The following is a 23,918-nucleotide window of genomic DNA, read 5'->3' as shown; positions in this document are numbered from 1 at the left end:
ATGACAGACGAGAAAGTCGAATGCGACCTCTGCCCGGCACCATCGCTGCTTGCAGCTAAATTATTAAACTTTACTTTATTCTGACAAGATGACAGGATTTTATTTTTCTACTTTAATTGCTTTTTATCTCGTGTTATTTGCAAAGAGTAAGTGTCACTTTGATACGTGACTTTGAAAGAATTTTTTAGGCTTTCAATTAGTCTTCTTTGGAAGATGCCTGACTCATTTTAGAAGAAACCTTTTCTGGGTGGCGTGGACTGTGCAGAAATTATTTTGAAAGACCGAGTAATTATTCAGCACGACGGACACCTCGTGCAGTTAAATCTGACAAAAACTCTATATTAGGTTTCATAGCTTTAATAACCTTGTGGCCCTCGTTTCTTTGTCAGTCAGGTGACACCCTTTCGAGCGTGCAATCATTTGGCGTTTTGGGCGCTAGAACGATTTACAGGATGAGATCTCAAAGAGGACAAACAGAGGACAGATGATTATCAGAGCAATTAGGGGCATCAGGGTCTTAATCACAGGAGGGTAAGACTGAATCGTTCTCAGTAGCTCTGTCTCAAAGAGACGATGTGAAAAAATAACGCATAATTACATTGATTTGCATTGATTTTATCAGTGGCAGCTGGTCCATGGAGGCAGAGGAGGTTGTTCCTCTTTGGGGGGTTTTGAAATAAAGATGAGGTCAATGCAAGAGGGGAAAAGGATTGAAATAAATCCTTCCCAAAACTCAGCATCATTTATAAAATACATTTTGTCTCTTTCATGCTGACCCGCCCCAACAACCATTCGCACTCACATCACATCCACACCTATAAGCAATATAAATTAATAATTTAATCTAATCCCGACTAACTAAATGTCTTTGGACTGTGGGAGGAAGCCAGAGGGAACATGCAAACCCCACACACAAACACCCCGGCTGTGGGGGAATCAAACTCTGGACCTTCACGCTGTGAGGCAACTGTGCTAACCACCGTGCTGACCAATGTTTCTCAGGTAATGTCTTGATGCACGCTCAATCATCCAGGTAAGTAAATCCCAAAACATTGATTCTGTTCATCTGGACATTTTCAGTGGGAGAAACGTTTCCTCATTCATCCAACTGACTTCCTCAGTCTCAGCTGACTGCAGGTTTCCCCAATCTTATAAACAGTACATTTGTACAAACACTGAATGAATTCAGTTTGCTAGGTTTCTCAAGTAACATTTAAGATTCATCATGAGCTGATGATTCATCTGTTGTGAAATTAAACCCTCAGAACGGCTCCCAAAAAGCTTAAAATGATAAAAGGACTTGAACATACAAGGACACTCTTCTACCTCCCAACGATAATGGAGTCCTCACATGAAGGAGGCTGTTGATTGTGATCAGAGCAGCTGAAGTGTTTTTATGGAACTGCTGGCGACAAGAACGCTGCCACAGGTCAGTAAAGAAACTGCACACTGCTGCTTGAAACACAGCAAGATATTCAAGTATTCAGGCCTTTGCTTTCTCTGACTTGCTTAATATATAATGGGCTCATATAAAAGCTCATTTAAGACAACCTATTTAAACTACCTTACTTTGTAACACATTCCTAACCCAACCTGATGCCTATTCTTTTTTGTACTGGCGATCTTGCTGCTATATCTCCCCAGTAGGGCCAAAAAAATCAAATGCTTTGCATTAATGTAAAACTGTCTTTAAAAGCTGCTGTTAAACACCTGTAATTACATGTTTGTTACAGGTATAAAGACGATGCAGTGCCAAGTTTGAGACGAAAAGGCATAGACACAGATTTTTGCAGGTGACCTTATTGCATATGTATTTATAAGAGCACAAATATTTCAGAGGCGAGAATTCAATGAAGTTAGATACATTTGATTTTTGTAATATTATTTAATGGCAAAAAGGCACTTATTTTCTTATTTTGTGCCAGATGTGGGGCAGCATGGTGGCACGGTGATTAGCACTGTTGCCGTACAGCAAGAAGGTCCTGAGTTCAATTCCAACATCAGGCCGGGGTCTTTCTGTGTGGAGTTTGCATGTTCTCCCCGTGTTTGCGTGGGTTCCCTCCAGGTACTCCGGCTTCCTCCCACCGTCCAAAGACATGCAGCTTGTGGGGATAGGTTAATTGGATAATCCAAATTGCCACTATGTGTGAATGTGTGAGTGAAAGTGAGTGCGAATGGTTGTCTGTCCCTGTGTGTTGGCCCTGCGACAGACTGACGACCTGTCCAGGGTGTACCCCGCCTCTCACCCTATGACAGCTGGGATAGGCTCCAGCGCCCCCCGCGACCCTGAAAAGGATGAGCAGAAGCGAATGGATGGATGGATGGATGTGCCAGATGTGGGTGTGATAGGTGCTGCTAAGAGTTCAGTTGGAGTGATAGAGGCAGATGTTGGAAACACGTTTTTTGGGATGGCCTAATGCACGGGGCTGTAGACGAGTTAATTTTTAAAGTGAGCAAAGCATTTTGCAGTGTTTCAAGTTTTAGTGTCTTGTGAATTGCAAATAAAGAAAACCGCAGAAAGCACAAAAGCTTTTGTGCATCTTTATTCAGCACAAATCACATTTATGCATTTTGCTCTGTATGCCTCTCTAGTATTAGATCTATTACATAACTTATAGAGAAGTCTGGCAAAATACGGCTAATAATGTGACTCAGAGTTGAATTGTTGAGTTGAGTCTTGGCATATGTTGTGTAGCCATCACTGAATTTAATGGGGATTTTGTAAAAAGAGGTTTGTTTATTGCCCTCAGGTAGCTGAGTCAGATTCTTTTCTCTGACTTTGAATAGCTGCAACATCACATGGCATGCAGGGAAAAAAATGTCTGTATTTAACGCACATGGAACAAAAGGAGTAATTTATTAATTCCTGGATTAGTCGGGATCATGGGGTAATTTCTGCACCGTGTTATTCCTCTACACATCCTATAGCCCGGCTGTTATACACAGACTTATACACAGTCCAAAGACAGCCCTTATACTAGAACATATCAATTCACCTTCCCCTCCTGCTCCCACATTACTTCATTTGCTGCTTCTGGAGAGAAACACATGCGTAAAGCTTGTGCTCGTTCACTCTCACTTCCTAATGGATCACCTGCAAACATCCCTTATGATCACTGAGACGTCACTTTTATTTGTCCCGCCTAGTAACTCTGGCCAAATATAAATTCCTGCACATGGCAAAAATAAAGGAGTCCCTATTGAATCATCAAAAATACTTTCTACATGATAACTTTACAAGTGTAACTGTGGTTGTGGTAATCAAATGTAACTGCATTACTGGTAGATACAATAAATGGCAGTTAAAGGAAGAGTTATAGGAAGGTGTTTTACTACAATAAAAGCCATAAAATGAAACTAAAAACTAAGACATAATTCAAATGTTTCAACAATGTTTAGCTCTAGAGTGCAGCGCCCACAGTCAAACGACAGACTCTCAAAGGAGATTCTGAGAGCTTGTATTTCAGTTAGTGATTATTTATTTGACAGTGAGTTGATTTCTTGTGATATTCCAGAGTCTGTTTTTACTTCAGGGTTTTCTAGTAATGTCCTCTTCTAGTTTGGGTTCATGCGTTCATTGTTACTCCAGTGTGTTGAGCTTTATTTTGACCTTTTTTTAATTTGAAGTCTGTTTTCGTGGCTTCCTGATTCCTGATTAGATGGTTGCTGCTCTAGCGTTAGTTTTGAATTCTTCATCTGTGTTAAGCGTCAGCTCCTAGTTTGAGTTGGATGTTTGTGTGTTTGGTTCTCTTGGTGTTCTCGTGTTTGATCCTCCTCATGTCTCATTTTGTGGTTAATTGCCTTTCATGCGTTGGGTAAGCAGCCGATAAATGGCTCACTTTTCCATCATGTCTGCCTTCGTGTCCTGCATAAACCTTGACAGCTCTCCCCTGTTTAGAAAGTTGCTCATTAAGGCAAAGAGGTAACACATTATCTTAATGAAGGCATCACAGGAGAAAAAACGTTTTTGGCACAGAACAGCACAGAGAGGAATTTGTTTCCCAGAATATATATTTTACACACAAACAAAGCTACATTCATACAAACATACATACAGTGTTACATTCATACAAATACATATCGGTTTATTTGATTTTTTCCCTTTTATTATAAAAAGCAATTTGATATATTATTACTTTGTATTACTGTGTTATACTGTTAGGGCTAGTTCACTGTTAAAAAGCATGCACGTTCTTTTGGTTGTGTCCAGAGCAAGTGTTTGCAAATAACTCCAAGTGCATGCCTCAGGTTGCCATGAGTTCTAGATTACGCCGTCTTTACCTCATCAAGACATCTCAGCCGTCAGTCAAACCTAAACACATTAATTAGCCAATCAAACTGCTCTCTGACCAGGTATTTCTGGCCTTGAAGGGGTGTTTATTTTTGCATACAAAAGCCTACTTCTGATGCTGAAAGCATCTTGAAACAGCCACTCTGAATTATTTGCAAACCCTGATTGTGCCCATGTTTGTTGTATTGCGCTGAATTTATAAATAGGCCCTTAACTTTTTTCTTCTTATCCTTTCTTTTAATTTTCCCCCATCCCTCTGTTGCCAGTTTGGCTTTCAGTCCTGGTTCTTTGTTCCAGTCAGTCCAAACTGTTTATTGAATACATCTTTATTCTCAAACAGCTTGTTTCAGCAGTCACTGAATTCAAGTCTCTCTTCTGCCTTAAATTAAAGTTAATTAGTCTCATATATGTGATATTCCAGATTTCCCATACTAGACTGGTGGTAGGGGTGTCTCCTTGGCCATAGTGTACATTACATCCCACATTCTCATCGAAAAAAAAGTCGCATTTCCTCGGCCTCAAAGTAGGTAAATATTTGGGAGAGGGAGGGGTTGGGATAATAGCTTGACTGATTATTGAAGTATTAATTTCCAGTTTTTGACAGTGTTTCGTCCAAATGACTCAGTTGGTTGCAACAACAACAATGGAGCCCTCGTCTGCCTCTTCATCTTTCTCTTCCAATGACTGGACGACGCAGGGCGTGACGTCAAAGGGTATCCTCTCTGCGACGGGTTCGGTGGTCTGTGCTGGTAGTCCTGGGCTTGAACCTCTGGTCGAAGGGGCATCTTCCCTCAGCGGGGAGGGCGTCAAAGAGCACGGCTCTGGCTCCAAAGTTAATGTTACCTCTTCTACCTGTGAAGGCAGGAAGTAGAGATTTTTAAGGACATTTGTTCTGTATCGCAGGTGAGTGAAGCTCTGTTATTCATTCTTGTAAGGTGCTTACATGTTGTTCTTACAGATAAGAGCCAATTTTTGAAATAATTGTGCTCTCTAAAATGTTAGTCATGTGTCTGATTTGGGGCAGTAGAACCAATAGAGCTTGCCCGGTTAAGATGCCACCATCCCTTCACCCAAGGGTTTGTCAAGTGGCATTACGCAGGCTTCATTTAGGCATACTGGCCGTCGTGAAGTTTTGGAACAATGGGTGGTTATAATTAGTCAAGTGCTTAGTTATAAATATTTATAAGCAAAAGATTTGACTTTCACTCACCAAAACTACAGCACAGATTTCTAAAACAGTCACTTTTCATGCTGAACTGTGCAAGCAATAAAATTGTCATATAATTTCATTAATAAAAAAACACAACAAACATGGTCAAGAAGTTCAGTTCGGTGACTCGGATAATCTGAAATAATAATAATAGTTATGAAAGATGAAACTGGTTATGGAGACCAAAACTGTTCATGATTTTTTATTGTGCACAGGAGTCTGGAAATTTGACAAAACTGCAGTTCATCACATGGCCACTTGACTCAATCCCCATAGGTTTCCATATTAAATATTCAGCTTTTTAGCATAAAAATGTAAAACACAGTTTTGGTCTCCATGGATACTTTCCTGTTTGAAACAGCTGGGTTATCTTTTTTTTAATAAATTGTCTCTTGGAGATTGTCAAAGCTTGGCTGCTTTGTTTCCAGGCGGCTGGTAGGTGTGTCTGTGTGATGCAACACGCAGTTTAAGACTGCAGCTTGTTAACTAGTTGATAACCTAGTACTCCACCATGACCACAAATATTAAAAAAAGGTATGGGCTGCTCTTTTATGTACAATATTACTGTTTTAAAATGGGATTGACTTACCTTTACACCCAAGCGGCAGTTTTTAATAATAACGTTTTCCTGATTCTTCAGCGTTTTTAGTACAGTGTATTGTTTCTAACTCACCTTTGTTAGCTCCTCCTCTTCCTCTTCACGCTGTTCAGGGAAGTCTTCAGACTCAGGCTCTGGCTCTTCTCCGACCGTCTCCACCACGCCTCCGACCATGTCAGCCATCTGTGCATTCAAGTGTCCAACGATCTCCACCTGCAACCAGTTAAATTTGACTGAAGCGCTTGTTGAACGGAATTTAAACTGGAAAGGGATTCAACAGGTTAGTGGCATTTTCACACGTAATTTAAACTGACATCCGTCCTTCACTTGGGCTCCAGAAGTCCCTGATAACAGGTAAAATAAAAAGACAAATAAAACAGAAGACGAACAGGAGATGGCCCGACCCAGCATGGTTTTCATCTGCAGGTGGTCAGAGCAAAAGAACATACACTTTAGCTGGGTGCAACAGATACAGATGCCGATTCCAAACGCTGAAACTTGCGGACCTTGTGGCATGCCACTCTGACGACCAGGCTGATTTACACATCTCTTTCAAAACTCATCAAATCCACTTCAGGCAGTCATGCTGAGTGCTCCATGCAGACCTCCAGCCTGTCTCCTACCTTGCAGACTTTCCTGGCAGTTCATCTTTCACTGCTCTACAGATGTGTGCTAAATAGGCCTGCTGATATAAACAAAGCCAGATTCATAAAACAAAGAATTAGCAGAGAAAACACAAAAATATATCAGCATTCAACCTTTATCTTTAATCGAGACCAAACATCATAAACCGTAGCTTCCAGCAGAAACTAGACATGCTGTCACGGCTATGATGACTGCATTGTCTCAGTCACTCTGTAATAGTGACAGGAGACAGAGTCCTATCCTTGCAACTACATATATAGTCACGCACCCTTGTGTCCTTGCAAACTGTCATAGCCGCTCTGTCAGAACATATTAAACCACCATCGAGTCTGCAAGCTCTGTAATCCGAGCATTTGGATTCAGCAGGCGAGCGCCTACCTGATGTGCCTCAACCTGTGCTGCTCCCCACAGGTCAGCTAGCCGAGGGTGAGTGGGTGGACCGAGGCTGTGGATGGTGCTATTGGGCGTGGCTTGGAGTGAATGGGAGGCACTGTGTAGCCTGTGCTCCATAGACTGTAAAGGGAAGCAAGAATAAAAACAGAATATTCAGGATTTGGCCGTTAATATGTAACCCCGATCAACAATCTCTTGGCTTGTGGCCGCTTATTTTTTAAACTTTTGTTTTTCTCTGGAACAATAAAATTGCCTCCCACTAGGAATCTAAAAACACCCACAACCAACTGCTCCTGACATTTGAATAATGGACGGCGTAGTGCTGTAACGCGCACATATCGCCAAACAAAAGACGAGGCCGCTTTTTTCTTCCAACATTTATCCCAAGGGCTTTTGCAGGAGGTGGAGGACACATACTCTAGTATTTTTTTTTTCCACTCTCTTCTAGTTTGGCTTCTACTTTTAAAATCTCTCTAAATTATGAGGTTGCTGCAGGGAACGGTGCGGAAATGCCTTGACTGGAAGATTTTATTCTAAATGTAACACGTTCAATAGTCTCCTTCTCCGGGGAAGGCATATAATACACACGGTAAAGCTAACAAGCTCATTTCCATTGTGGTCTCGGATCAGTACACCTTTTCTAAGACACAGTCCCTGACCTTTTCAAGTATGTATTTCATAACTCGCAGTTATTTAATGAGCTCTGAGAATGCACCCAATGCAAGAGCAGCCAACAAAGTCTCGGGGTGTCACAGTTCACCGTGACTCACTTCGTTTGCAGAAAACCTTCCAGCAGACTGAGAGCTGAAAGTCAGCAGCTGATTTCAACAATATTCAAACTGTCTGCACAAAATGAACCCATAAGAAACTTAAACAAGGTCAGCAAGCGCACATGTTGTGAGAGCAGAAACATGTGGTGTATAGATTTAATAGGACAGCAGACCTAAGGCTGTGTGCATGCATGATTTATACTGGACTGTGTTAGTGTAACAGTTATCTGTGAAGGTGCTTTGAATCTGCTGAGTGGTATTTGTGTTTTCCATTTTAAGAAGCTGCTGCCATCAACACTGCAAAATCTCACCAAACAAGGTGGAAACCTTTCCTTCATGTTGAGAAAGTTAAAGTTCAGCCATCATGGACTTTTTCCCCTAAAGCAGAGGTGTCCAACATAAGGCCCGGGGACCAGAACCAGGCTTAAATCCAGCCCACTGGACATCTTTGGAAAATGTAAAGGAGGGTATTATAATAAGGAGGGCTGTATTTTTATCAGTTTTACAGCTTCACCTTCTGATAAAGACCTCCCCCATGGCCTTTTTTACTACACCAAAGTAACAAGTAAAATATAACAGAAATTTCTATATTATAGAAATTATAATAATTATTATATTTTTTATTTTGATTCATTAATTATGAATTACTAATTTAATTGTGACTGTAGGAGAGTCTAAGTAAAGGCCATAACCCTTTCTATAATTTTCCACATTTGTTTATTTGTCCTGACTATAATTCACTTCTTTCACTTCTTCTTCTATCTTTCTTATATCAAATGGATTGAATGTGTAGTTAAAGATCCTTACACAGACAGAAAAGAATGATTTGGTTCGGCCCACTTAAGATGTAAGTGGGGTGTACGTGCCCCATGATGTAAAAAGAGTTTGATATAAGTATACACAAAGGACAAATTCAGCCTCTAGGTCTGAAAAGTAATCAGAACCTACATCCTTTCTAATGGCCACCAGGGGGCGACCTCTCTAAGTCTGTCTGTAAATAAGTCTTTGGGAAAACGTCTGTACTTGTTGCTTCATGTGTGACCTCAGTAGATGTTTTTTGGATGGGTTTATGTTATGAATTACTACTTTTAAATCTTATTTAATATAACATGTAATTATTTTGTTATGTTATAAACTAGGGTACAAGCAAAGACGTGGCTAACTTGTGATTTACGAGTTATTACCGTATGAGCATTAAATATCCTCTGTTTGTTGTTTTTGTCTGTCCCACACCTTTGTTAAATCTATTTTCAGAAACCCAAGCTGGTGATGATCCTAACACTAAGCTTCAGGCCTCAATCAGCAATGCAGAAACCAGTTGGTGAATAAACAGTGGATACATCCATTTCTTTGATAGAAATTTATCCCTGGTGCCGACATGTCTGATGCATCTGCCGCTGTGTTTATATGAAAAACAGTGCAAGGCTTTATAAAAATCACTTTCACAGACCTGCTGCTGTTGTTGGTACTGCAGAAACTGTTGCTGCTGGTAGTGATGAAGCTGTTGGAGATGTTGGAGTTGACTCTGCTGCTGCAGGGCGAGTTGAACCTGGTGCTGCTGAATGTAACTTCCTACTGTCCCCTCGTACCCCTCACCAGGTGTGCCTCCTGCTCCATTGCTGCCACCTGCAACAACCACAAGACACCCAGTGTGCAGTGCTCAGTGACACAGTCTGGTGCTTAAAGCCTGTAAGAGAGGATGATAAATCATCACCGGCAGCCATGATGTAGGAGCCTGCAGCAGGCGATGCCACGCCCGAGGGCTGGCTGGTGATTGGATCCCAGGCGTCAGAAGACGACAGGCAGTACAGGCCCTGCGAGACGTAGGTGTGAGGCCAGACATCCGCAGAGGAGTGATGGAGCACCTGGTCTGTACAGGGAAGCACAGACAGATGGTAGGCGTTGTAGAGGAAAACACAGACAGAGAAGACGCTGCTAGGGTGGAGAGGCAGGGGTAAACCAAGTCATGGGCAGAGAAAAATCAAGACGTAGCTGGAGGAGCGGAGCTGGAACGTTCTGTAATTTGTCTTTTTAGTTTGCAAAAGTTTAGGAGTTGGATTAATATGGAAACTTCAATCAGTTTAGATTCAGAGGTTTTACCAAACTATTAACTGTCGCATACTTTTTGGATAAAATGTTACCTATTCTGAGATTTGAAAGCCACAAAAATTAAAAATACCCTAAATTACATTATTTTAGAATAAAAAACAAACAAATTCAGATCTTTCATTTCTCTGAGCTAACTGACATTAAACTGAGATTAAAGCACCTGAGCTGGCGTTTCTACCATAGCTTTGAATGCACAGAGAAAGTTGCAATAAGCAAGCAGCGTGCTCTGAGTGCTAATTACAGCTTAATTATTATCCATGATTACAAACTGTAGTTATGAGGATTTTTTTGTGTGGATGTGTTTAAAAGCTGTTATGGTTATAAGTGGTTATATAATAAATCCTAACAGTTCCAGAATGTTCTTGCTTCTTTCACTTTCAATAAAATATAATCATTATAATTAATAATCATATTATAATTTTGGCTGTTATGTTTTCATGTCTTAGATATACTGGGTCTGGTTTTATTTTAAAACCTAATAATTACTCTCCCTGCACTCTGAAACATTTATTAATGATTAATCATCCATTTATTAAAGTCAGACAGGAGAAAAAGATCTGTAGTTCAGAATTTGTTGCAGATACATTTGGTCAAAATTCACCCAAACTGTACTGTAAAGGTAAACAATGAAATGTTCTTCTTAAACATATGATGGAAATCAACAGATGACTGTTTCTCTTCACTTTGTGACAAACAAAGCACGAAAAAATACTTTTGATAACTCCGCAGCAATATCAGAACCACGCTGTTTTTAATTGCAAACCTTGTTGTGATCTCTTATGGATACTATTTCCTTTCTAATGAACTAAATCTAAATCAGAAGATCTAATATTACACCTCAGCCATTAGTGTTTATCTAGGCTGATATAAAACAGGGTTAAACCTGACCTCAGCCAAAAGAAACATATGGTAATAACTTTAATAGCAGTATGATTAGCTTATCTACAGAGCAGAGCCATGGAGGGATGCAGCGCTGTGGAGGAGAAACATGCCCTCAGTCCTAATGTGGATATGAAGTAGCTGTGTAACCGTTGTTGTGTGTGTATCCCTTGCACGTGTGTGTATGTTGATGTTGCATGCTAGATAAAGCACTGAGCAGAGCCCATATGGTGGTGTTAATGAGAGCGGGGCTAAGTCCTTGTGCTAACCTACAGGCTCCCTCAGGGCTTGGACAGTGCTCTGCTTTACTAAACACCAGTCAGAACAAACATTTACCTGCACAGAGAGTTTACAGTGTTACTCTGTATGCAGGTAAATGTTAAAGCGTACACATTAGTTTTACTTTATCTTAGAATGGGAAGAAAAATATGGGAGTATTTCTTGTTTTGCTTTGATTTTTATGAGGATACACAGCCATTCCTGTGAGGCCAGAATGTGTTTGAAACAAATATCTTATCACCCGAGGCTCAAATCAGGATATGAGTTTGCCAACATTTTTCTTTAATAAAACCTTGTGCAAAATTTAAATCGCCTCAACTTTCATCCAGTCTGTTTCTGCCTTTGATGCACGCAGCTCTTTTGGGCTACAGACATGAAGCCCTAACAGAATGTGCTCTGGTATTTCAGCACTGGCAGGCTGTCATCTGAATTTGTCATTTGGAAGTTATTGAGTAAGTGCCCGGTCAGAGTGAAAGGCAGACATGTGCAGCTGTGAGCCTGCCCTCCAAAAGTCCTTTACCCCTGCTTTGGAGACAAACTGACAGGACTCTTTTTTTTTTTTTTTTTTTTTTTTTTTTACAACTCACATTGGAGTAAAACCCGGAGTTCACTGTGTGGTCCAAAGACGTGAGTTTGAGACCTGTTTGAATCTCTTGCACAAAGTGAGTCCGTGTTTTACTTTAACAGCGTTCAGGTTTTAGACACAGTGAGTTAATTTATCACAAATCTCTGTCTCACATTTAACTCTTAGATCCTCTCAGTAGTTCCACATATTGTGTCATCAACATAATTAATCTCTATTGTGTTGATGGCACCAAATGTAGCACCATAGCACCTAATTTACAAGGACCGGGCTTGACATCTAAGACTTAACTGGTCACTCTGCTGTGGCTCACAGCGACCGAACAGTGGGACAAAACAAACGCTAAACCGAGTCACCAAATGGGCCGGCTGGTGATGCACTGACCTCTGCTGGTGATGCTCTCCTGGTTGACCTCACTCAGGTGGGCGACGCTGCCCTGGTTGGAGCCGGCTCCCATGCTCTCCCCGTCCATCGAGTTCCAACCAAACAGAGTCGCCTCAGAAATTGCAAACTGTTGCATGATACCTGAAGATGGAGATAAACAATGCATGTAGCAAGAATGAAAAAATCCCCCGACTCGCTAAAACATCATGAACGTGAAGCAAATCCCAGTCCCTGCTCTGGTACCACATACACATGTTAATTAATGATACAACAACAGTCATTAATATGGATAAACAGCAGGTTTGTGTTGGATTGGAGGAGAATACTGAGGGTTTATTAGACTCATTTTCAAAGAAAGTGCATCACCCTGTTTTTTCTCTGAAAGTGCTGCAGTCATTAATTACCAGCGACAGCTCAGCTAAATATTACCTAAAAATCTGATCAATGTTTCATTTTCTGAAACAACACAAGGTCGTCTAATAACATTTCAGACTTCGTTTTGTTTTAATAAATAGCTGCAATGTTCTGAAAGTGACTGCCAAGTATTTGTTATAAGTTTATTAAATCTTTTGTATTCATGTAATTCTAGCCATTAATCAGCATGAGATGAACAAATTTGTAGGATAGATTGATTGTGAATAAAATATGGACGCACAGTTATGGTCTCTGAAAAAATTGGAAAGGATGCAAGTTGGCTTCACTTTCCAGACTCTTTATATCCTGTTTACTGACTTTTTTTTTTTAAACAATTTGCCATTTGTTATTTATGTTTACTAAAAAGTCTACCTTTAGTCTTATATACATAATGACAACCTGCTCATGCAACAGACAACCAAGAAGTCATCCAGTTATTGAGCAACACTTTCAACCTCTGGTTGCACGTCACAAGTGCAAGGTAGTTGCAGAGGTTGTCACCAGACAACGGTGGTCTGACTTGGACTCACTGCAGTTTCTTTCAGAAAGATTAGTGATGATTTGCAAACGCAGGCACTTCAGCAACTCAGTCTGCGCTGAGCAAAACTCATCTACGATGCAGCTTTTTGCAATATAGGACTCAACTCAGCTGTTTGTCCTCGTGGTTGTATTCTGGGTATATTTCTAACAAAAGCAAGATTTCTAAGCTCCTCCTTTCCTCACAGCAAGAAGGTCCCGAGTTCATTTCCACCATCAGGCTGGGTTTTCTGTGTGGAGTTTGCATGTTCACAGGTGTGAATGTGAGTGCGAATGGTTGTCTGTCTCTATGTGTTAGCCCTGCGACAGCCTGGCAACCTGTCCAGGGTGTATCCTGCCTCTCGCCCTAAGTCACCTGGGATAGTCTCCAGCCCCCCCACGACCCTGAACAGGATAAATGGAAGAGAATGGATGGATGCACTAATTAATCATTTTCAATATTATCATAAATAGATTGCAAGCTTGACTCCATTTAATCACAAACTGATAACATACTGATTGCGAGTAATCACAGACCCGCTGTCCGTCTGTGGACCAACCATTTCAAAGGCGACAAGATTGCAAAATCATTGCACACAGTTTCCTCAATGCGACTGAAGCATTAGTGTAGCATATTTGCAAATTCAGCACTCAGGTGTGTCCTCACCTGCAGCAAAGCGAGCCTCCTTCTCGCCATCGCTAAGGTCACTGTAAGCGTCGTTCTCCATCCTCCTCTCCTTTTCCCTCTGAAGGTTGGTATGGCCCGCTCCCCCTAGCGGCCCCGCAGATGGTTTGCCCCAGCTCTGCCACTCTATCATGTGGGCCACTCGACCCTGGGCCATGGCGGTGGGCTTGGTCACCTTGTCCTTCATGGAGCGAGTCACACCTACAGGAGGTATGAGGGCGGCAGGAGGGGCAGACCAGCAACACACACGTACAACACACACCACACACACACACACACACACAAAAACTCTGTCAAAACTACTTCTGGCCCCTGCAGTTGACTACACCTCCATCTGAGGCTCATGTGGGGGTTGGGGTGGGGGTAGGAGTAGAATGATAATGAGAAATGTGAGGGTCTGTTTAACACTTGAGATGATGATAGGAAATGTTAGCTCAGTAATAAATGAATTTGTGATTGAACGTGATTTTATGACAACAACATGGCACCTATTTAATTTCATTAATCTATAAAAACGCATTCAGTAGTATGCTAGGATCATCAGAATGAGCATGGATGTATTTGTGGGTGAACTGGTGTTTCATTATTTCCAAAGAAGCTCTGCTGACTGCAGTAATATTCAGTCCTTTGGACAGCTTCTAGTCACACCGGCCATGTTTCAGAAGCATTTAGTCTGCACGGGTCTTTTTGTTATTATAATAAGCCTTCCTCAAGAGGAACATGCTAATATTTATCTCTCTGTGGACCACATTAAACTCTGACCTTTAAACCACTGCTGCCTTTGATTTTCTGTGTGTGGACCTGAGGATATCAGCTGTCAGCAGTCAACTCGTTTTAAATGTGTCACCTCGGTTATTACCCCAGTACTAATCACCACAACGAGCGTGACAGTCACTCCTCGGCTTCTATAGTGAGACAAATTGTTTAAGATAATAATGATACGTGCTGCGATAGTACAAGATGTTTGATTCAGTATGAGACTTTGTTTGGCATGTGAGTACTCCCCACGGAGACCCAGATGTGTACTCATACTGGTCAAAAAGTTGAGTGTAGACACTCAGTGTGGTGGAGAAACTTCTAGCAACCACTCACCAACCGTTCAGGTTATACACATTTTTCAACCTGTGGTTGCCATGGTGAGGGGATCAGCCAAAAGAAGAAGCAATCACTGACCAGTCTACAGGCCAGTGCAGCCAGGATCTAAGCAGAAGATTTGAACCAGAGCTGTGTGCCCTCACAGATCCTAAAACACTAATATTTTTTTCCATTTTTTTTTATTTGTCTTTTGTAAAACTGAAACATGGCTCTTAAAAGCCATAACTCCACAAATACGTTGTAACTTGACTGATAATATGGGAGAAGCCAGCATATCAATGTGACACAAATTGAAAATATTTTAAAATTAATAATTGCAAGATGGTTTATTAGCTATTAGCCCTAGCATAAAAATAAATATACATTTTTGTATCATATAACTCTCTATCATCTTTATTCACTGCTGAATCTTCGTTTGTATGCACAGCAAACCATGCTTAATCTTTGGTCAGGTGATTGGCAGGAATGATGAGGTCAGAGGTCATCGTGGTTGCCCATGTGCTTGTTAAATTTTGCTCATTTTAACAAAGAACAAAGGATGTCGAGTGAAATGCTGACGAACCCACATTAAAAATTACAAGAATTGCTCATCTTCTTGTAAACAGAATGAATGAGGTTCATTAGAATTTACGTGATTAAAAATGTTTTACGGAGCCGAAGAGAGGAGAGAGAAGAAATAGTCCCTCGGTGTAAACAGAACAGGGAGAAGTGTCCACCGGCAAATCTCTGTCCAATTAAGATGCAAATATAGGCTCCAAACTGGGGACATATTCACTGACTCAAATGGGTACGGAGACACTGATCGATTAAAAAATTAAATTAAAATCCAGCAGGCATGAATAAACAAAGAGCGAGCTTTGGAAATTGCTCCCCCGGTCCATGGGGCAAGTAACAGGTTGGGCTAAAAATAGAAACACTTTTCCTCTTAGACAAAGCCAGCCAATCTCATTTGAAAATCAAACAGTCCCTGCAGAGCCTAATTGGGGATGGAAATAGGTGGAAAGAATGGGGATGAAGGATGAGGGAGGGTGTTGGGGTCTTGGCTATTCAAAGGCTCAAAAATATAACACTATACACTGTTAAAAGATAGCTGCAGATGTATTTAAAGTGCACCAGACACAACAGAAAATACATTTTTTACATAAACACTCTGAGATGCTGCACTCAGACAAAAAAGAGCACTACAGTTTGAAGCACAGAGCAAGAGAGAGCACGAAAGAGGCACCGGCCACTTGTAGTCACGACACTGCACAACAGAGTCACAAATATTGGGCCACACCACCAACACCACCACCAGCAGCAGCACTGCCACGGTACAAATACACTACATTTCCCAACACACCTGTGGAGATGCTTCAGTAAGTAATTAAAGTAAGTATTCTTACTTACTTTAGTTTCTTTGAAATCAAAGATCTGATTGAATTTCCATCAATGACTCTGAAATGTGTCCCGTCATTGACGTCTGCTGTTGATATCAGTGGAAGAGAGAGGAAAGTAGGGAGTGATATAGGAAGGGGCACCCACAGGGGCGGCCATGTTGGTTCCAAGCTCCTCCTCCTCCTTCTCTAGAGTGAAGTTGTTTGTTAAGTCAGAGTTTCATTTACAAAGTCCATTGCCGTTTATGGCAATTTGAAAAGATAATTAAACATGTTTTCTTCGAGGGTGTCAGATGATTCTTTGGCCTGCAAGCAGTGCAGAAACCAAGTGATGGAAGAAGCAGAGTGGAGATTTTATCAAGCAAACAGATCTCAGAGGCTGCCCTGGAGGTAAAAACATGTCCGTTTGTTATGTTAAACCAAGGTTCAACTTAACAAAGAGCATTTGACATGTAAGATGTGTAACTGTAAGTTCTGTGGTTTCAGTTTGTGAGGCTCTTGTGTTTTTCATATTCGGTCTAATGAAAGCACAACTTCTTCACCCTGAAGTCCTCCTAAACTCCTTTGTTCACAGGCTATCGAGGTGCCATGAAAAATGTTCCATCTTCCCATTAAAGGTTAAAAACTACCTGATTTCCATTTGGCCCATATCCCTTTCAAGGTCTTCTCCGGGTGCATCTATGGACTGCTGCCAGCACTGCTAATAATTTTTAGAGATCTCCTTGAAAGTCTTGCTCTGACCACCCTCACAAGTGGTTCTTACCTTGGGGTTCTTTCTATAACATCCGAGGATATTTATCTTACAATATAAAGCACTTTACATGACTATTGTTGCTATATATGAAAAAATGAAAGTAAATTGAACTGAATTTTGGTTAAGATGGAAACACATCAGACACGTGGGGCAGGTTTTCATTACGTCAATGTAATGAAAACACTCCTTTCTGAACCATGAATGGGCAGGAAATGGGATGTACCACAGTTTTTGGTTGTTTGATGCTAATCGTCTTAGAACTTTTCAGGATAACTCTGATCCCGGTTGATGAGCACGCTTCTGTTTTTTCTAACTTGATGGACGATTTTTGAGGAGCTTGGACATCATGAGCTCATCTACTGATATTTGATGTTTGGACCCTTAACATGGAAGCCGGGTTGATGCTTGGTCTGTGTGTTTGAGGTCTGTGGTAAAACTGCAGATGCACACATGCAGACGGTCAGAGCGTGACTTCCATCAAGCAATCCCAAAATTAAGCTGTGCCGTTGACATGTTCACAGGGAGACATCCTTAAAAGGAAGACTGACCAAATCTAAATGCGCTCAAATATTATAGTTATTTGGATTTTGGATAGTAAGCCAACTGTTCTTCTTTGGTGTTGGTGTTGTTTACAAAAAGCTTTAATAATCACAGGTTGATGGGGGCATATGCTAACTACCACTGATGGTTCAGGAGGGGTTGTCTACACTGTATTAGGACGTAAGAAATTATTTACTGTTCAGAAGTTCTTTGATCAGTCAAACGACTCTTTTCACTGCATTTTTGCATTTGTTGTCAAATTGCATGGGCAGAGCTTTTCCAGATTTTATTTCCAGACTACTCTTTCTATTTTGTAGTTTATTATAACTGAAAGGTCAGCCTGCACCTTCTGTCTAAACCAGTGTGACTGCCACTGCTTTATCACCCTCTGAGAAAAGTTTGCAGAAGGGAAAAAAAAACCCACTCTGCAAAGAGGAATGAATGGTTTGGTTGCCTTAAATAAAGGGCAACACAAAGATTTAAAGTTAAGTCAAAGTAATTACCAATTAGAAGAGAAAAATGACAAGAGATTACACAGTCCATTTAGCCTCATTTATACTGGTGATTCCCATTAAACCAAACCACACACTGATCATTTGGCTGCTGCACTAATGTGTCACCAACCAATCATCTGAATAACACGCAAGAAGAAACCAAAAATTATCTTTTGCACAGCAGGGAAAGGAGATGCAGCCCCTGCCAGAGCTCAACAACAACTTCACTCTTGATCCACCGTGGAGCATGTGGAGGCAACATGGGGGCTGTTTTACCATCTAGCAGCACAGACACACACCTGACACACCTGACAGAGAGGACTTAGCCAGGGCACCGATCCCATAGGTGTTGGTGGGCTTCCTCTTGAGACGAGGCAGAATGGAAGTAGTGTCCTCCATGGACAACTAAAGAGAGAGGAGAGGTAAATGTGGTATTGGTGCAGCACAGGGGTGGACAGAAGGAGGAGGAGAGATAATAGAACCAGAACAGGTGAGAGAGATAAATGCAAGAAAGGAAAAAAAAGGGAATAAAAGAAATTGAGGTGAAGAGGGCAGACGATACAAGACTCAGAAAACAGTCTGATGGAGTGAGAAAGAGAAGAGAGGTTGTAGCAGAGGAGATAAGATAGAAGGGTTAATTATTTGAGCACTTTGTAAATGGCTTACAGGGATCGTTGAAGAGAAGAGAATTATTGATATTCTGTGTCTCAAAGGAAAAATTAATGATAAAGTGTTGATTTAAAACCAAATTAAAAGGGTAGCAGTCTATTGTGAGCTCAGCAGCTATTATTTGACATAAAACCATCCTGAAAAATGTGATATTGAACAGATATTGAAGGCAGAGTGTTGTCGCATTACAAAGATTACCTGTAGCGCATTTTGCTGTGACTCCATTGTTGGATATTACTCACTGTCTCGTCTATCACCGTGAATGTTACCAACCCAAATATGCTCAGCTGTTTCTGCATTTTACCAGGAAAACGTTGGAGGCTTGTTGTGAATACATGAAGTCGTGAGACTGACACCAACAACCGCTCCTCAATTTACAAAATCAGGTCATACAATTAGTGTCAAACACCACTCTGTTGGATATCAGATGCCGTATATGTCGTATCGTATCTACAGAAATCCTGAACACTGAGCAGTAACCTTTTTTCAGGTTTAAAACTCTGTGAGAGAGTGAGTTGCACGTTTTGTAAGTCGAGGAATGGTGGTTTGTGTTTTTTGGGAGCTTTGCATTTTGCATTTGTTTTGTTTTCATAAACTTTATATCTACGCTTTCTGGGTGTAACCAGACCCGATCCTTACTAAACCTTTGGTTTTCTCAAGCTGCAACAGTGCTTGTGTTTTTTTTTCACCCAGCAAAGACTACATGTTAAAGATGGCGTCTAGCTCAACTGCTACAATGGCACGCTCTCAAATCATTGGTTAAAGGTGTGGTAAGATTCAGCCAGGCACCGAGTGGTTCTTGGGGGCCTGGAGCCCTGGGACCCTGATCTCTGCTCGCACCGGCCTCTCGCGGCTTCGACTGCCCTTTGCCTCCGGTCCTTTGGGAGTCCCACACCTTAGCCGTGGGTGCCCCACTTAAGGCCTCACTCCTTCTCCTGCTGGGATGGGCGTGCAGATTTCACCAGGATGTGTGGCCTTGGGTCTTCAGTATTCGTGGCTGCCAATGGCCCGGTTCTCCCAGATCCATCTCTGTCTTTCTCTGACTCCTTAGGGGCTGTTATTACGACTTCCCACCCTCATTTTTAAGTGCATTTCATCACAGAGACACACACTCTCTCTTTCACCCTCTCACACACACACACACACATTTTTTTTCTCTTGCCTGTCCTCCCTTAAACATCGTCATACTGTATACCAAATATAATAGAAATAACACGAATAGAAATGATGAAATAAACAGATAAACCCTGAACAAGAGGAGCCTTGTACACAACAGTTCATTCAGCTCATTATTCTGCCCCACAGGACGGGATTTGTTTTTCCTCCTTTGTGCCATATAGCCCACATTCACACTTACAAGCCGCATCTTAAGATTTCTCCAGTATTTAGTCAATAAAATAATGTGTAGAAATAATAATATGTTGATTTCAAGCTATGATCATTCAATGTTTCTTTTGACATTTATTGACAGGAGAGTAGAGCACGCAGGGAAGCAAAGAGAGAGCGAACAGGAAAGAGCAGACTCAAACCGAGGCCCCTGCAGTAACCTTTTCATCTGTGGGTGTTCTTGACTCAACCCTCACGTATCTTTGTGTTCTGATATAAGAGGAAATCACATTGTTGGCGCTATATTTTTACGCTGATTTGAGATTTGTCTCAGGGATGTAAACTACAAGTTTATTTAATCAGGAAGTGAAATTATTTAGATTAGGAATCCTGAGCCGTGATAGGCCTAATTAAACGGGCTTATTTGAAAAAAAAACCCCACAAGAACGGAGGAGAACATCCAAAATTCACAGAGAAATCAGCTGCAGTATTGTTAACATCCAAAACATCCCCAAACCTTGTCACCACCGCCACTGTTATAGGAACTTTCTGCTGAACTGCCAATCAAAAGATGTGCAGACAACCCAGCTTAGCCAAGACCAGAACAATTGACATGGATAACTACCAGCACAAACAAAAGATGCATGTTTGGTTTTCGGAGTAAACGGTCCATTAAAGTGAGATGTTTTGTCTTTTATGAATCAACCAGAAGGTCCCCAAAGGAGAATAATTTAAAGTGAAATTTCAAACATAAGTCAACAACAACATACTAATAATGAGAACCTAGATGCTGTTCCTCTCCTTTACACTTAAATAGCTGAATGTTGAACAGTTTTCAAAGCTATAGTTATTCCATAAAAACACTCATGTGTACAGTAAACTTGTGTTACTTCCCGGCAGCAGAGCTCCTGGCAAACAAAGCCAAAAATTAATGAACTCAGAGACTGAGCCCGGCTCTTAATGAGGCCCTCCCAGCGGCTAATTACAGTAAGAAATAATAGGGAAGCACATGGACTCTGTTACACGGGAGGATTTTGTGAGAGATATGATGTAATATTTTGAGTTAAGGTGTATGACTCACAATAAAAAGGCAAACTGATATGATCTGGTCCCTCTGTGGTGTGCAAGTGGAGCATCATCCACATGCTCCTACTTTAAACTGCCTGCATACACCAGTAACATTATATGGTGTTGTTGCTGGGCAGCCAGAGAGTCAACAGGCATACAGATGAAACTATTACAGCAATCTTCTTCCATTAGTCGTGTATCTGCTTGACTCTGTTTCTCCTCAAATATAATAAACCACAGGTGGACGCCTATTTTGCAACTAAAACCATTGTTCTCCATTAAAATCCTCCTCCAGTCCTTCCAGCAAAGCACAGCCATAGCTTAACCAATATGGCAGAGAAGTGTTTTAATGTGCATTAATCAGCATTTGGTTTTATTTGTAAGGTTAAAAGGGTCACATATTCATATTCATATGCTACATAACTTTGCCGCCCCCTTTCGCTTATGGTTTTTCATTCACTGCATTGTTCAGGCTCACAGCAGGCAACCTCAGCTGCTCTCTACTGCTTTGATTAAACCACTGCAATCACTCCACTCTGTACTGCCAAACAACAGATTGGAGCTGATGGAATATTGAAGAGTGTATGGAGCCAGGATAGGAGCTTAAAGGATCCCGAACTTTAAGATGTATGAACTGACGTTCTTTGCTAACAGCAGAAACAACTTTCTAAAGCAGTAATATGCAAAAGACCCTAGCCTCATTAGCCTGTTTCATGAGCTCTTAATATGCCTTCATATGATCTTAAAATCACTCTACACTAACATTCAGAATGTGGTTTCCTATTAATATGCCATAAACCAGAACAGAGTTCACACAAACACAAACTTTCGTCTTTTTGGAGAGTTTTAAAATGTACTTAAAACAAAATGTACTCTGAAGTAGCTGAATAATGTTTCCCAATTTCCAAATAGCTGAACATTGAAGCTTTCATGCAATGGTGTGTACTCCCTTCATCCTTATTGGTGAAGCTGACAGATGAGAATGTGTGACGGATGTGTTCCTTAGACCTGAGATTATGATGCATTTTTCCCTCATCAGTTTGGCAGCACTGGTGTTTTCCTACTGTATTTAGTTTGTGTTCTTCTTTAAAGGGAGTAGTACACTCCAGTCACCCAGTTCTTAAAAGAAATATAGTCGAGTTTCAGTATAAAGCTCCTTTGCTCTCAGCTAAACAGATTAATTGGTTTTCGCTCTGCAAAGTTGTCTTCATGTATGCAAGTATGATCCGTTAGCATTCTCCCAATAAACTCAAGTGAAGTAACACAATGTGCCACTGGGACTCAGGATGTTGGGTACTGAAAATATGTATGCCTACATAATACACTGTGATATAAAAGTATTTACTGTGTATTTTACATTTTTGTACTGTTCATTTTTGTACATATGCATAGTTAGATTGTTAAAATACACACATGTATCATAATTTCACAGATATTTGTCCGTTATTTGAAAGATTGAACTGTTAAATTCAAATGTAATGCTATGGAAATATATATATATAAATGATTCGTATAAACTTTTTTTAAATCAAATAATAATAATTATTATTATTGTTATTTAGGGCGATCGTGGCTCAAGAGTTGGCAGTTCGCCTTGTAATCAGAAGGTTGCCTGTTCGAGCCCCGGCTCGGACACTCTCGGTCCGTGTGTCCTTGGGCAAGACACTTCACCTAAAGTGCTTTGAGGGTCTCAAAAAGCGCGATATGAATGCAATCCATTATTATTTAAAGCAACTGTTAACTGTATATTTCTGTACATTTAAGTATTATTATTCATATTGCCGCATTCATTGACCTTGTTTATAAGTAATTTCATTGTTTAATCACATTAAAATGTTCCTAATTTAATGTTTAAAAGCACTTGAAAAAGGCAAAATCCCATGTAAAATTAGGGCAACAAACTGTATTGTCATTACTGAAAATAACCATATTTTCATGAGAAAGTTATTTTCTGTTATTTTCTGGTATTATTTTGGCGCCACAGCTGCCGGAATATTACTTTTCTTAGGATTTTTTTTTACGGTGTGTAAGTTACTTGCACAATCATGTGATTCCTAATTAATGATCCCATTAATCGTTGCTTGTACTCCTCTCATGCAGCAGGGACTCCCACTACTCTTTTCATTTAGTTGGAGCTAAGTCACTGTTCTACAAAGGGTTTACACATTTGTATGCAGCCTTCAGTTTTTTATCGGTCTGAAACAGCCATAAATTTTGCAGCGATGAAATTCATTAGCCCCATAATGATTTATGTATTTGTTTGCTATATATCTACATATATGAAAAAGTCTAAATGACTGCCATTAACATTTGCAACATTTAAGATCAATTAACACTTACATGGAGGAAGTTTAAAAAAGAAAACACAGGCATTTCTTAGTGACTCCAAACTTTTAACAAGTAACTTTCAAATAACTGGTGCTGTTGCAAAAAGCTGTTTTTATTATTCCCTACATCACTTTACTAAAGTACCACACCAGTTTATCACTTTAAATAACAGTAAACAAAAACCTCCTTTGTCGGCTGTGTTGCCGATTCATCCAGGATTCTTACTCCCATCTTAAAATCAGTCGGTGCTTTACATCAGAAATGTCTCTGGACCGTTGTTGCATAAAACCCAAAATATGTCTACGCAAGATTATTTTCCTCCAGTCAGCTCCAAGCTGAACAAATGCACATGGTGCAAACAAATTCTGCTGAAGGTACATAAACAGTTGATCCACCTTATCATCCATTGCTTTCAGTTAAAAAAGAAAAAATGACTTGTGCAAAGGCTTCAGCTGTGCATAAGATAAGCTTATTACAGCCTGTTATCTGTGACTCTGTATATATATATGCAG

General features: G+C 40.6%; 1 protein-coding gene across 1 annotated transcript in view; it reads right to left on the bottom strand.

Moving 5' to 3' along the window:
- Positions 1–4,912: 4,912 nt before the first annotated feature.
- The window catches only part of LOC146609202 (uncharacterized), a 70,464-nt gene continuing 51,458 nt past the window's right edge, over positions 4,913–23,918 (bottom strand). Inside the window, exons 4-11 of the mRNA XM_085346600.1 lie at positions 18,315–18,420; positions 13,739–13,957; positions 12,142–12,282; positions 9,622–9,777; positions 9,358–9,533; positions 7,123–7,257; positions 6,175–6,312; positions 4,913–5,143 (exon numbers count right to left, since the gene is read on the bottom strand). Coding sequence (XP_085202726.1) covers positions 4,913–5,143; positions 6,175–6,312; positions 7,123–7,257; positions 9,358–9,533; positions 9,622–9,777; positions 12,142–12,282; positions 13,739–13,957; positions 18,315–18,420 — 1,302 coding nt within the window. The remainder of the gene's footprint in view (positions 5,144–6,174; positions 6,313–7,122; positions 7,258–9,357; positions 9,534–9,621; positions 9,778–12,141; positions 12,283–13,738; positions 13,958–18,314; positions 18,421–23,918) is intronic.

Source organism: Diplotaxodon limnothrissa, linkage group LG22, assembly GCF_057381915.1.
Source record: "Diplotaxodon limnothrissa isolate DT_005_m linkage group LG22, D_limnothrissa_male_GT1.1, whole genome shotgun sequence".
Classification (NCBI taxonomy): domain Eukaryota; kingdom Metazoa; phylum Chordata; class Actinopteri; order Cichliformes; family Cichlidae; genus Diplotaxodon; species Diplotaxodon limnothrissa.
Note: the sequence above shows the minus strand (reverse complement) of the source record. Positions and strands in the feature narration are given on the sequence as shown.